Source organism: Micropterus dolomieu, linkage group LG15 (genome assembly GCF_021292245.1).
Source record: "Micropterus dolomieu isolate WLL.071019.BEF.003 ecotype Adirondacks linkage group LG15, ASM2129224v1, whole genome shotgun sequence".
Taxonomy (NCBI): Eukaryota; Metazoa; Chordata; class Actinopteri; order Centrarchiformes; family Centrarchidae; genus Micropterus; species Micropterus dolomieu.
Genome location: NC_060164.1, coordinates 1 through 15,283, shown reverse-complemented (window position 1 = coordinate 15,283; position 15,283 = coordinate 1). Strand labels below are relative to the sequence as shown.

At 38.6% G+C, this 15,283-nt stretch overlaps 1 protein-coding gene across 1 annotated transcript in view; it reads left to right on the top strand.

Moving 5' to 3' along the window:
- ncapd3 (non-SMC condensin II complex, subunit D3) overlaps positions 1-12,017 on the top strand; it is a 33,944-nt gene extending 21,927 nt beyond the window's left edge. The window contains exons 29-35 of the mRNA XM_046071199.1: positions 273-440; positions 1,575-1,687; positions 3,319-3,383; positions 7,591-7,638; positions 7,872-7,934; positions 8,122-8,170; positions 11,776-12,017. Coding sequence (XP_045927155.1) covers positions 273-440; positions 1,575-1,687; positions 3,319-3,383; positions 7,591-7,638; positions 7,872-7,934; positions 8,122-8,170; positions 11,776-11,845 — 576 coding nt within the window. The 3' untranslated portion in view covers positions 11,846-12,017. The remainder of the gene's footprint in view (positions 1-272; positions 441-1,574; positions 1,688-3,318; positions 3,384-7,590; positions 7,639-7,871; positions 7,935-8,121; positions 8,171-11,775) is intronic.
- The last annotated feature ends 3,266 nt before the right edge of the window (positions 12,018-15,283 follow it).

The window sequence follows — 15,283 nt, the reverse complement described above, 5'->3', positions numbered from 1 at the left end:
GTTCATTTCATTAATTGATTGATGTGTAGCCTGATGACATGCATTATTAGAAAATCTTGAAAGATTGCAATGCAGTAACAAGACAGCTTATGTTCACATTTCCACTCATCCATTTCTTAACAAACAACAACTAATTATCTAGTAGATCAGGAAGATATAAGGGAAAGGAAGCCACTAAAAGAGGGAAAGTTCTGGGACAGATAAACATGGTCCTGAGATAAGCAGCCCAACCTTTGTGTGACACTACTCCCTGATGCCGTTGTTCCCATTAGGTGACGATGCAGGACTACCGTAACGAGGTGAAGGAGTTTTTCTCTGGAGATGAGCAGCTGGCGGCTGAGGTGGAGTTTGCACTGAAGACGGCTGAGAAGGAGAGAGAGATGGAGGACCAGATGGACAACTGCAGCCTGACCGGAGACACCAGGACTCCCACTGCACAGGTCAGAACACTACACAGAACACGATAATATGATGATAATAATAATAATATATACAGTTATAAGCAGCGGCAGATTTTTGGATTAAATTTTTCAATTTCCACTATTTAATATCAATACGTGAAAGCTTTTAAATTTCATAGTTTCATAGACAAAATTAGTCTTCAGTTATTCTTCAATATTTTCATTAGTGCTGGGCAATGATTAAAATTTGTAATTGCGATTAATCACATAGTTACGCGCAAAATTGAGTAATGAATTCTAAAGTAGTGTATTGGTATTGGTTGACTATGTACTGATTTAAATGTACTGCTAAATACACAAAAGTGCAATAACATGTGGTTTGCAAACACTTTAAACAAATAAGGTGCTTTTTACCAGCAGTATTCCCTTTACACAGAAGCAATAAAATATTTCTTGTAAATCTCAATTAAACATTAATGTATTCAAATCAAAATCTCCCTGTCTGTCTGTTCGTTCACCGGAGCAAAGAGCAACCCCGCGGGGCCAAGTGACAACGTTGTGGTTTCAAGAACGTTCCTAAGACTGACATCTTCCCCAATACTAACCAGCATGCAGTGTGTAGCTATCCACTTCGCTATGGCATTTGATCGCTTGTCTTGCTTTTATTTAACTACTTCTCCCACACTCTGTATCCAGCCGTAGTCTGTAATAATGCAACGCGTTAACATGCTCAGCCCTAATTTTCATAGATTTTTTTAAATTATGGTGTTGATTGAATTAGAAGTTAAAACATATATATTTTAAACTATGTATTTTATATTGCAATCATCCACAAGTTTGCAAAGTCTTTTATATTAATATGAATAGAAATGTATTATTATTAAAATACTAATAATACTAGATTTAAGTATTTTAAAATGGTCTTTCTTGATGAGCTTTTCATGCAGTCTGTTCTCTGACAGGAATGTAACTGCTTTAAGTGTCTTTTTTAAATTATTAATGGTAAAATTGCTCATTAAACCCTTATTTTCTTATGTTTAAGAATTATTGATTGTTTTAGGGAGTTATTGTAATTAAATGTAGATTTACTCACATTAATAGCAGATGCAGGCCAGTGTCTTGGAGTTCCTCACAGTCAGTGAAGGTGTCATGGTGATTCTGCTCTCTCCTCAGCATTCAGGCACGGGCTCTCCTGTCAGGCCCCGGCCCCTCCTACCGTTTAGCTTTGCCACCCCACAGCCGCCACGCCCAAGCCCCCTGTCTGCCAGACTGGCACACACTGACAAGTAGGTTTCCATCACATTAGCTAATCTTTGTTTTTTTTAAACATCTCTTGTAAAATATAATAAAGAGAAGAGACACTAAGATGAATAACATCGACAAACATAATCTGAATATGTATGATGCAGAGGATTGCAGTTAACAGCCCATTTAGCAGCGAGATCACTTCATCATTCCATCCATCATTTTGTTTGTCATGCTCCTGAAAACTGTTAGTGTGTATCTTACATTTTTCAAGAGCAAAGTTAACAATAATTTCTTTCAGCCATATGGATTTCTACAGGTTGTTTGTTTTTTCCACCATCAGGCAATGCCTGCATAAAAAACAACAGTGAGCAGGGACCGTACATTGTTTCAAGTTACAACATCATCTGGGTAAATAATTTAGGATTAAGGGGCATCTTTTTACCAGTAATCTGACTGATCAGATCAACCACCTTTACCAAAAGCAGAATATCTGCTGGCACTCCCACATGCATGAAACAGAGGATGGTGGGGAAAGTGGAATTATTTGAAGAGTTACAAAATGTAGATAGGTTAGTTTTTAGAACATTGATGCATCCAATCAAGGATAAGGGTAATTTTGTCCTATTCATAAACTGCATAACTGCATCATTTATATAGCACCAATTCATAACAGAGATTCTCATGTGCACTCATATTGAGCAGATCTAGACCATAATCTTTTTAATATTATTTATAGAGACTATAACCACTATGAGCAAGTACTTGGTGACAATGGTATAACAGGTAACCTTGAGAAGAACCTAGAATCAGGGCGGCCAACTGAACTGAGAACCCACCGTAGCACACAGGAGCAAGTTCCACTTAGAGATCTATAATAATAGTAATGGTAGTAGGTAATAATACAAATATTAGGGCTGAACGATTTAGGGAAAAAAATCAAGATGCAATTTTTCTGCCAGATACTACGATTCAATGTGCTTTTTTTTTTTTTTTTTTTTTTTAGTTAAGCTTAAGTTTAATATTCACTGCTAGTCTATTTCTGACAGATTTCTCATCACATACTTTCAAATCGTAATTTCAATTTGAAAACGATTAATCGTTCAGCCTTAACAAATGTCATTAAAAATGACTAATAGTAGTGATAGCAATAATAATAATGATAATAATAATAGGACTATAATAATAATTGTAGCAGCTGGTGTTGTGCAGGAACATGGGGGCAGCAGGTGGTCTGCAACCAGAGACTCTCCAGAGCCAGAAACCCCTGAGGAAAGCGCCAAAAACGGAAGTTCCAGGGTGATGTCTTGACCGCTGATTATCCGTTTTCCTACGTCCATCACAGATTCTAGGAACATTTCAATAATGACTACACCAGGGTTGTTTTTTGTTTTTGTTTTTTACATTTATTGGATAGTTCATAGTGTAGATACAGACAGGAAACATTGGGAAAGAAAGGGAGTGTGTAACAAATGACATCACTGAAATCGGGACATTGTGGGTAGGTGTCTCCAATAGGTTACCTGGTTGCCCAGTGTTTTTCCACTTTTTAGGATTCCATTGTTTTCCCCATATTTGAGTATGGTATGCATGCATATGGCATCAGTGAGGAAATAAGACAATAGTGTGTGTGTGTTTATTTTTATTTTTTTGTTTTGTTTTTGTTTATCAGGCGTGTGCACAGATCCAGGCTAGAGGAACATCTCCAGTCTAAGTCACTCGCTCTGGAAAGAACAGGTATGACACATTGGAGGTTTATGGAAACTCAGCTGATCTTTCACTAAAATTTGAGTCAGTTAGCTTTCACAAAATAGTTTAGCTTAGTAAGTGTTTTCATCTGGATTAGTATTAAACACATTATCTTATTTCAATTTAAAATAACATTAATAATACTACATCAAGTGGCTACGATCCATTTTTTAACTTCATAGATTATTTGTATGTGAAAGTTGCTGCTCATTGTATCAAACAAAGAATTATCACCAACTCAGCAGTTCCCCTCAGCTCTACAGGGTTTTACTTTTACTGTTTAGGTTCACTCTCACCGCTCTCATGGCCTCTTTTCCAACCACAGCAGGCAGTTGTACAGCGAAAAAGCTGGCTGCCCAGCAGCAAACGGCAGACAGTCACAGTTAGAGACTAGCTGGTGAACATGGTGGAGCATTTAGCAGCTAAAGAGTCAGATATTTCCTCCAGTACTTGGTAGAGTCCAAAAACAGAGCTGAGTGAATATTAAACTTACATTCATCAGGTACAAACACCCCTTGATGATGTCTGTGGGATGTGTAAATATGCAATTGTTTGCTAACAATTTTGCCATATCATAGGTGATGTTGAAGTTTTGGGTTTACAGATTGTTTCTGCTGCAAAACATCAGTTATTGCAGGTTTCATTTATATTCCAAGGGTATCTTCTTAAAGGGGCCATGTGTAGTTTTTAGTGGCCTCTAGTTGTAAGGTTGCAGATTGCAACCACTGTTTCCAAGCGTGTGCTCCAGCGCATCTAACTAATGAACGGGCAAAACAGAGACAGAACAAGAGACAGCAAGCACAAAAGACTGGAAACTCGGGTAAACTCCCACTGCAGCACATTGTATCTTTGACCAGAGAGGCTCAGTAATGTGACCACAGCTACTGTAAGGGCCCGATTTACTAACATCCTGAATAAAGAGTACTAAATTGCGTGTGCATTCTAAAATATTACATGTGTATTTGTAGTACCTGTTATGGGTGATTAACTAAGAATTATTGCGTAGATGGAGGGTGGTGATGGCGCAATGGATAAGACGCCTGCCTTTGGTGTGAGAGACCCGGGTTCACTGTGACACTTAACCCCTGAGCAAGACCTAGTTGCTCCAGAGGCGTGCGACCTCTGACATGTATAGGAATTGTAAGTCGCTTTGGATAAAAGCGTCGGCTAAACGAATAAATGTAAATGTAGACGACAACAGGGGCAAACACAATGGAGGTGGCAGTATTTAAAAGAGGATTTTGCGTGTTTTAATGGTTTCCGCCATGGAGAGTCGGGAGGGAAAGCAGCCACTGCGTAAAAAACCTTGGTTGGTTTCATTCAGTGCGTCCCAAGTATGTGGAAATCGTATGTACCTGCCCATCCTGCCTGAGATTGCACGAAGTACTTGGGACAGCAACCTGGAAAAACTGCTTTGGGAAAACCCAGCAGAAACGGATGCAGTATGCTGGAATGACCCAGACCTGAGGAAATGCCAGCAGATCGTTCTTCATCCAGTCAGAGGGAACAATCAACGACCGTCTGCACTGTAGCCGGTCGCTACGCGATCTCCTGGCCCTGTACACCCCAACGCCCCATTCCCTCTCCGATACCTATAGTGGGTTGTGTCGCTGTTACGACCGGCACGCTGTGAACAGTTGGTGATCGTTACCTCTGGCTGGACGAATTTTACGCGTGATCCATGCACTACTGCAGCTGGGGGCTCTCTGCAGCGCCACACAACTTTCTACATTCTTCCATCTCACAGAGAAAAGAAGTCAGGTTGAAACCAAATTTGCTTTATCGGTATGAATTTTAATACAACAGTATTGCCAGAGCTAAAGGAAAGTACAAAAAAAACCTATTCAATTCCTATAGTTCAGCAAATAAATAAAATAAAATAATTGTATTTCAATACATTGGATATAGAATAATATATTGTTAATCTGTTTCTTTCATTATGGCTGTGTCTCTTTCTGGCAACGATAACAGCAGCCATCTCTGCAGCACTCGGCGGTTTGCGCCTTCCTTTCAAACGTATAAATACAGATGCTGTTGCACTCACATAGATTGCATTTAGGCTTGTTAGATCACATTGTGTGTAGTAAATAAATGTATTTGCATGTTACCCTCCCATTACTTTGCACAATAAAATTGAAACGCCCCAAATTGCATATTGATTAAGGCAAGTACTTTTGGAAGACGTCATTCTGCGTGCACACCATTAGATCAGCTAAAATGTTGGTGATATCATATAAGTTTGCACACGTTTTTACTTATGCAAACCTTTAGTAAATTAGGCCCTAAACGTATTGGATGTAAATGAAATCAATTAGTGAGCTAGACTGAATATTATAAATGAGATTGTTGCCACACTTTATAACAGTTAGACCGCAGTAAGCGACGTAACTGTAGTGAATGGGTCTTCCACTCTGTTGTCCTGCCCTGTTATGTTGCATTATTGTACATTATGTGGTTCACGTCAGTTACGGTGACTGAGACCGGTGGAGAAGCTGTTTACCTGAGTATCATATTGCAGTAAAACAAAAATAAATCTGAGTTAAATGTTACAAAGCAAACAGCAGCAGATCTGTGCAAACATAGCTGGCTGCCTCTGCCCTGCATCACTATAGGCTAGCATAAACAGATCGCTCCACATTTGCTTTGTACCGTCACATCATTTCTTGTAGGCTAAAATCAACACTTTGACATAATACCGGTGGTACACAGGATAGTGATATGGATTGCGTTGGCAGGTAATGTGCAAAGCCATATGACTATAGTATTTTGCACCGGATAACATTAGCAACTGGTTGGCGTTAACCGGGAAGATATCTAACTTGAGCCAACTAAAACACTGCAAATGCTTTGCAGTAATGTTAGTTTACCTACCCAATAGGATGAAAGCCAACTATGGGTCGCTTTTTATCTCCAAAACAAATGTTTTTACTGATCAATCTGATTCTTGTTTGGCCTGACGGGCTTCAGGACATAAAACTTTTGTTTGTTTTCATACATGTAAGTATGAGATTGTGTTGAGCTGGTTGTTTTTTTGGTGTTAGTGGTGTCTTAGTCGCTGAGTTCAGAATTGGTAGGCAAGAGGCTAGGGAGCGTGCATGGACTTTAGGGATCGACTGATATGGTTTTTTTCCAGGCTGATACCGATTATTAGTAACCAATTAGACTGTGTGGTGTAAAAATTTTGAATAACACAAACTCCAGCACAAACCTTTTATTGAAAATAACAAGATTAAAGTTAATTGTCATGTTTAATCTTTAAAATAGTAAATTAAATGAATTAGAGATCCATCCCAGAGATGAGAGACTTGTTAACTATGAGTGATAAATTATCATAAACTTTGTCTTTACGTGCTGCCATTTAAATTGTATTTATTTTTTATTGTTAGGATTTTATTGGTTCTGTTCTTTATCTCTTATCTCATTGTTTTTTTTATCACTAAATGATTGTCCTTTAAAAATGTTATTTAAAAAAGAATAAATTCAGAACAGTTATCAAATTTAATATATTATAACTAACTGTTTTCAGAGCAGCAACAAAAGTAAAGTTTACAGCAGCAAAGTAACAATATAAAATCCGTATCTCACTGTAAACAAATGGAACATGTAAAATAAACTATATTCCTTGACATCAAAATACTGAGTGAAGTTTAGAAAGAAGACAGCAGTTAGTTTCAGTCCTCCTCCTCCCTGTGCTGCTTCAGATAGGAGGTATTTCATGTCAATGAGCAGCTGAGTTTACAAGGAGTTGCTAAATTTTAAGGTACGTAGCATCTCAGTTAAACAGACTACAGACAGAGATTTAGCTTTTTTATAACAGCATTTTACTAGTACTGCTGTTTTTGCTTCACTTACTTCCAGTGACAGGTGTAGTTATGGTCAACTTGTGTAATCTACACTCCGCGTGTATGCGGAGCTCTGGTGAGACGGGACAGGAGAGGAGGGGCTACATCGTGATGGCTCGCTTGTTCTATTGGCTACTTCTGCACCGTTTTAAGGACTTTAATCAGTTTAATCTAAAATTCCTTTTTTTAAATTGCAGAAATAATATAAATTTGATTAAAGATGTAATTAAATTATTTGATATCATTCCTGATTTGATGATCAAAAACGCTTAGTTTTCATATTTGATCCACTCTGATGACTGTAAGTTTTTTCAGCACTCTGGTCTGATCGACTATTTGATTTATGTTTGCAGTGATGCCTAAAGGAGCTGTGAATGACAGAGCCATCAGCACACCAAAAGGTACAAGCCCATGTCGCTGTCCACACCTCTGCAACACATCCCCCATCACACACCTGATATTCAATGCACTCCTCCTACTCCTCCTCCTCCTCCTCTACCTTTTAACTGATTTAACATTTCAGTCCATTCTTTATCTCCTCTATGTGGTACAGATTTTTCATGTTCCGTTACTGAGAATAACTTTTATTCCCCCAAACCCGAACTGTACGTCTGTCCTCCTCCCTTTATTGTAGGTGTAAATGTCAACTTAACTTTTGATGAAGGAGTCAGCGCGATCTTCAGTGACAGAGGAACAAGTAAGCTACACTGACTTGTCGCTCAATCTCTCTAATCAGATGTTCAGGCAGCAGTTATTGAGTATGACTTTCCTTTCTCGTTACAAATCAATCGAAATTCCTTTGAGCTACAACAATCCTTCAAACTGTGAGGTATGCAGGTTTTAACAAGTTTTGGTTTATTAATCTGTGGTTGCTGTGTCCTCAGGTGGTGTTGGGGAGACCACTGTTCTTCATGTGCGGTCAAATGATCAACAGTAAGTGCACTATTTTTCTCAGTGCTTCCATGCACTCTATGTTGCAGTTGTGGTTCTGCAGTCAACTTTCACATGTAGTTTGAAGTAATGTACAGTAGCAAAAATGTAATCTAAGTAAATGGTAAAATCTGTTGTCTAAACCAGCATTTGTGAATGAAAAATTAACCCACTAATACAGCAAATACAGTAGGTCAGGGATTTCCTTTCAGCCGTTAAACTTGAAAGAAATAATGACTTGACATTTATCATGATGATTATCGACATCGAATGATATTTTTTTTAGCGTGATAACATCCACGCGCTGGCGCACAGCATTTGGCTCGATAAGGCAACGAACATGTGAGAACAATATGAAACTCTGCTCTTGTATTTGCTCGAGTGACGCACTGAAAACGGCATCAATTTAAATGTAATTTTTCCTCCTGTTCGCCTTATTTATGAAAATAAATTGCACTGCATGCAAGTATTAATTAATATGATTCCTGATTAAACTGTACAACATATCTGAGGCATTCTGTAGCAGAAACAGAATCTCTGTTGTGTTATCCTAAATCTGGATCTTTTTGTGCGCTGTAAATTATCTTAAATTGTGTGTTTTTAGTGCGCACTTCAGCAACAGTGGTACCAGAGGTAATCTGAGCACTGGGGGGCTGTGACCCTCTGGTAGAAGACTCGAGCTTGAGTGTCCTCACTGACATCTGGTCCTTTAGATTAAGTAGCCTACAGAAATATGCCTTTTGAGCAGTAGTCTGCATTTCCTCTTGACTAGGAAATGCTGCATAGGAAATGCCCGGTTCAAAGTAAAATTCAATAAGCTGATCCATACTCGGGTGTTGCGCTGAGAGCAGCTGAGCAGACACGGCTATAGCTCAGAAGGAATGGAAGAAGAAAAGCGAGGGAATGCAACATATTGCGAGGCAACTCAAAAGTAGTGCTCAAGAAAGAATCCTTTACTTAGTCACATTTTATTCCCCCAAATGGTTCAGCTTACTAGGAATTGTATTTTACAACCACCTCACACAGAGTTTCCAGTTAAGATACACTTAATGTTGAAGGTTTTCATCCCATCCCCAGCTTCCTGTTATATAGCCATTGCTATATTGATGACTTTGAACTGAACTGCATTGCTGGCTTAAGTTTGCAAAACGAAGTAGCTGATGGACTATGTAGACTTGGAAACATGGGAAAGGGTCTTATTAGTATGAAAGGTGAATACACCTCATATTGCATTAAAATATGTGACACATTTGAAGGCTTGAAGGGAGTTTGTAGTTGTAAGTATTAATGTTTAGAAAAGAAGAGTTGAAAAAATGTCCATTCATTTGAATGTGGAAAATGTCCTGGAAAACCTGGTGACAGATTTCATTTTCAATAAACAGAAAGGGAAGTAGGCTTTGTGGAGTCATCCTGTTACGACCCAGCTCGGAGGGGAAAGGGAAGCAACATGGTTTTGGTATATTAAAGTTATTTATTTTACAGAGAGTTTAACAAAAGGGGTTTTCAACCAACAGAAACAGGCAAGTGGGTGCTGCATAAACAATTGAAAACAATAACAAAAGGAGATCTCTAGAAACAAGATTACTAACAGCTAAAACAAAAGCATGAAACAAAAACCCTCTGGTTACTTCAAACTAAACACAAAAAGCGCAGCACCCCTAAACCTAGTGAAAGTAACAAAGAGAAACTGCAGGTGTGCAAACAGAGTAGGTGTTAAACTAACCCTGACCTGGGGCCTGTACCATAAAGCGAGTTCAACATACCCAGGATATGTTTTCATTATCTGGCTTCACTAACCCTAACTATCGTGATCGGGATAAGCGGTACCACGAAGCTGGTTATCAACTCGGACAGAAAATTGCAGACAGTGTGAATGCCTAAATGAACAGGCGTAGTCTATAATATTGCGTTAATTTAAAGTGTTCTTATTAGCTGTATGAAAATATCAGCCTTATTTTTTCAGCTCGGCTGTGTGTCGGCGTTTCCACATAAAAGACACAGGCCATTCCTCCTCACTAAAAAAAATTGTCGTCACTTCAAAAATTAGATTAATTTATTTAACACACTCAAAAGTGTTCCAAACATTGTTCTAAATTAACTTCATAAAGCAATGAAATGAAAAATCCATTCATGCCATAAAATGTGCTCAAATAGTGGCTGAAAGACTGAATCTCAACATTTATGAAAACTCACTGTCCGGCGGAACATGACTACAGTCTCTGTAGTAGGCCTAAGAAAAGCTATACTAACATAAAATAGATAGCCTACGTTCATATTAAAATTTAGCTGGGAGCAAATAAGAAATATTAAACACGTTTCAAAGCAGTAGGTAGGCTCAGCCTACTGTACTGTAAAAACCTGTAGGCAACAATAGCCTAAGGCTTTTAATCAGTCTCTGTAGGATTATATCGCTGTAGTCAAGAGTTTCTCCACATCACCGCTGCAAACATAAAGCAGCCTATTGGCTAAAACAGTCTGTGGGATTTCCTACAGATTGTGATGTCATTTTCCTAGAGAGTTGATTGGTCAGTAGGCGGCGTTTTCACAGAGTTGATCTCTTATCTGGAATAGCCATACAGCAAAATCCCGGTAAGAAGTGAACCACCTCCTGGTACTGAAAACCCAGGGTTAACCCTGAAGTTACCTGGATAAGCTCAAATCCTGCTTCGTGGTACAGGCCTCTGGTTTCTGAGGTGAGAACACAGTTTAAGCCCACCGCTGATACTTCAAGTTGGGGAAAACAAACACAAGGATAATCTACTAATTGGCTGCGATGCTAACAAACAATTCCACTCAAACACAGTCATCATAATCACACAACTGGCAATGAGGCAAGCTGATCACAAGAATGAGAGCTTCCTGGAATAGCAGAATGGCACCCTATTTGAAGTGGGAGCGGTCTTGCTGGCAGCTATGGGATTGGAGGAAGTGGTGGAGCACTGCTCCAATCAGCATCAACGACAGGCAGCTTCTGGATTGGAGGAAGTGGAGGAGTACCGCTCCAATCGACATCCTTGGACGACAAACAGGATATAGGCGGGGCTGGCAGTGGCCAGACCAATCTTCAACAAGGAGCCACATAGCCTGATTAGCATATCACTATAAATTACAATGGCAACCGTAACACATCCCCATAGCAATGAAATTGAATGCATTTACTAAAAATATACCCGAAATGGAAAGGTGCTGAAACGGGGCCCACAGCGAGTACCCAGACAATGATGAAAAAGGGGAACATAGAAATAAATTAAAATAACGAATAAAGTGAACTTTATGTAATACTGTTCTGTCCTCAAACTCTTAATGTTTGATTAAAAACTAGGAAATTACAGGCTTTATTACTTTTGCATCCTCAGTAGGAACCAGTAGGCTTGGAGCTGAAAGCCACACACATGATAGGGATGTCAGATAGTATGGAGAGGCTAACTTTTTTGGGTCTATTCATGAGATTTGTTGACCATAACACAAATATAAAATATCTGTATTATATTATTCAATTACATTTTTAATGTTTACCTTAATGTAAATGGTGAAACTTTACTGTGCAATGTGTAAAGAGTGTTCCTGTGGAGGTGTGATTTAAAACTGAGCTCTTTTCTGTGTTTCAGAGCCCCTGGAGTGCGGCAGTGGAATGTGCAGTCTCCTCTCCGTCAGACGAAAAAATCAACTAAAGTGTAGTTGACATACATAATCATTTTTTTGTTTGTTGTCTTTCCTACAACTACTCTTACTTCTGACATCTTCATTTCCATCTAAATGCTGTTAATTGATATTTACGCTCTTTCTTTTTACATATTTGTCAGTTTGTCATATCTTTTTGAAAATAAAAAAATTAAGTTTGTGTATTTCATTGCAGCGTATAAATCACAAAATGGATTTGTCCGCAGTCATTAAAAATTGCAGCCAAACCCATGAAAAGCCAAGTCAGTAATCCTGGACAATAATAATTAAGTCACTTGCCATCCTCCAGACATGATAGCCTAAATTGGGAGACCTAACCTAACCTGGTGTTTGGGAGTGTTCCATCAGAAACTGTGTGTCAAACAGAGATTGTGTTCTTTCATTCATTTTTCTATTTTTAGAAATGCACGAGCATAGGTTTAATTTGAATAATGGAGGGGGCATTTATTAAGTGGGGGATCTGGGGGACCTCGCACTAAAGATTTTAAGCATTAAACACTTACATTGCTTGCATTTCGGAGAAAATTTCTGCATCAATGTTTGGTGGAAATGTCTATGTAAAGGGAAACACAAAATTCATTCTGCACGTGAAAATTCTAAATATAAGAAATAATAGCATATAATGCAGTGAGGTCCTTAGGCATTCTGTAGCTATTGCTTTTAAATATGTATTCTTCTGCAGATCAACATTTCTCATTTGAATAAAATCCCTTCTGAGTCAAAACACAATTTAGTCTCCCCTCCTTGTTTGTGTCTTTTGATTAGGGAAGTAATGTCTAGACCTGGCACCTTTTCACCTCAATGATAAATGTATTTGATTTTAATTAAGTTATAAACTCCTGCACTTTAATAGCTCCTCTGTTTCAGTAGGTTTTCTGTTCAAAACATTCTACACATATACAAATCTATCGCACATATCTGCTCTCTGACATGTCTAGAAAAAAAAGTCAATATTACGAGACTAATGTCAGCATTAACTATAGGGGTGGGAGAAAAAAATTGATTCTTAGATGCATGGCGATGCGGACGTGAGCGATTATGAATCGATTTAACAAATATCAAAAATCTATTTGTCTTCAGTGAACAACAAAAACAGGAATTTACCTTACCGTTCCTATACTTTTGGACGGGACAGTATAACTTGAGCCCTACAAAGATCTCGCCACAAATACAGTGGATAGAAAAAGTCTACACACCCCTGTTAAAATGCCAGGTTCTTATGATGTAAAATAATGAGAACTTTTTCCACCTTTAATGTGACCTATAGTGTGAACAATTCAATAGAAAAACAAACTGAACTCTTCGAGGGGGAAAAATGAAAAATAAAATCCTTACAATAACCTGGTTGCATAAGTGTGCACACCCTCTTATAACTGGGGATGTGGCTGTGTTCAGAATTAACCAATCACATTCAAACTCAGGTTAACTAGAAGTCATTACACCCCTGCCATCATTTAAAGTGACTCTGATTAATCACAAATAAAGTTCAGCTGTTCTAGTAGGGTTTTCCTGATATTTTCTTAGTTGCATCTCCGAGCAAAAGCCATGGTCCACAGAGAGCTTTCAAAGCATCAGAGAGATCACATGGTTGAAAGACATAAGTCAGGAGATGGGTACAAAAGAATTTCCAAAGCATTAGATATCCATGGAACACAGTGAAGACTGTCATCATCAAGTGGAGAAAATATGGCAACTGTGACTTTACCAGGAACTGGACATCCCTCCAAACTGAAAAAAACTGAATCCAATTGAACATCTGTAGGGTGATCTGAAGAGGGCTGTGCACAGGCGATGTCCTCGCCAATCTGACAGATTTGGAGCACTTCTGCAAAGAGTGGGCAAATATTACCACGTCACGATGTGCCATGCTAATAGCAAATGCAAAAGGTGCTTCAACAAAGTATTTGTCTAAGGGTGTGCACACTTATGCAATCAGATTATTTGAGGGTTTTTATTTTTAATTTTCCCCCCTCGAAGATTTCAGTTTGTTTTTCTATTGAATTGTTCACATTATAGGTCACAATAAAGGTGTGTAAAAGTTGTGACATGATTTATCTTATTTCACATCAAAACCTGTCATTTTAACAGGGGTGTGTAGACTTTGTCTATCCACCGTACACACGTTAACCTCAGCAGCTCGGATAAAGTGCAGCTCACAGTCCCAAAGAGAGCATCTTTTAACGTTACATTTTGTTGAAACTACATGTCACGTAGAGTCAATGGTCAAGTTAGCAAGGTAATATTACTGACAAACATGTTCAAAAGAGGATTCTTCACCCAGTAACAAATGATCTAGAATCATTGTTCTAATATATTCCTTATAGGGATCCTTAGACTTCAGAGGTCAGCAACACTACCCCAACAAAAAGCACTTACTGAATTCATAACTCAAGTCAGTGCTTGTGTTTGGGTGATGTTGGTGACAAAGTTATGGTGTAGCTGGTTATGTTAAAATGATGTGAAACTGACTGTGATATGTCTGTTGAAGAACTCACAACCAAGACAACCCCAAAGAGAAGCATTTATGAACACAAGAATCACCAGTGGCTCTATTTGAGGTGATCTGGGGCTGATTCTCACAAAATATGGCACCAAAAAATCCAGTTGCTTTGGTCATTGTCAACTTCCCCAACAAGTAGCACTTACTGAATTCAACAGTCAAGTCAATGCTCAAGTTAGGGTAATATTACTGACTGCTAAACATGTTTAAAAGAGGATTCTTCACCCAGTAACAAATGATCTAGAATCATTGTTCTAATATATTCCTTATAGGGATCCTTAGACTTCAGAGGTCAGCAACACTACCCCAACAAAAGCACTTACTGAATTCATAACTCAAGTCAGTGCTTGTGTTTGGGTGATGTTGGTGACAAAGTTATGGTGTAGCTGGTTATGTTAAAATGATGTGAAACTGACTCTGTTGAAGAACTCACAATCAAGACAACCCCAAAGAGAAGCACTTATGAACACAAGAATCATCAGTGTCTCCATTTGAGGTGATCTGAACGTGATTTTAATGCCGTCTCTCTTCAGTTACAGTTTGTGGCTTTTGACATGTACAACCTCCCCAACAAGTAGCACTTACCTAATTCAGACAAAACTCAAAGCTCATGTTGGGCCAATATCACATACTTGCAGTGAGCAATCTTCCTCTCTTCTCCGTAGTCCAGATGTTTCTTTCTAGCATTTTCTGTGCTGTCTTTCCCAGTGGCAGGACAAGTGGTGTTTTTTGCACAGATCTGCCCATCTTAAATGTAGTTTGAAGCCATTGCCACCCAACTCCGCCTTCTTTTTCTTGAAGTTTCACTGATCTTGACATTGCGAAATGAACAATAGCACTATTTGTATTTGATGGACAACAGTCATCTTAAATTCATGCATCCCATTAGAAGTTGACGAGCGGTCAATTAGACTCCAATGAGTTTTCTTGATGCA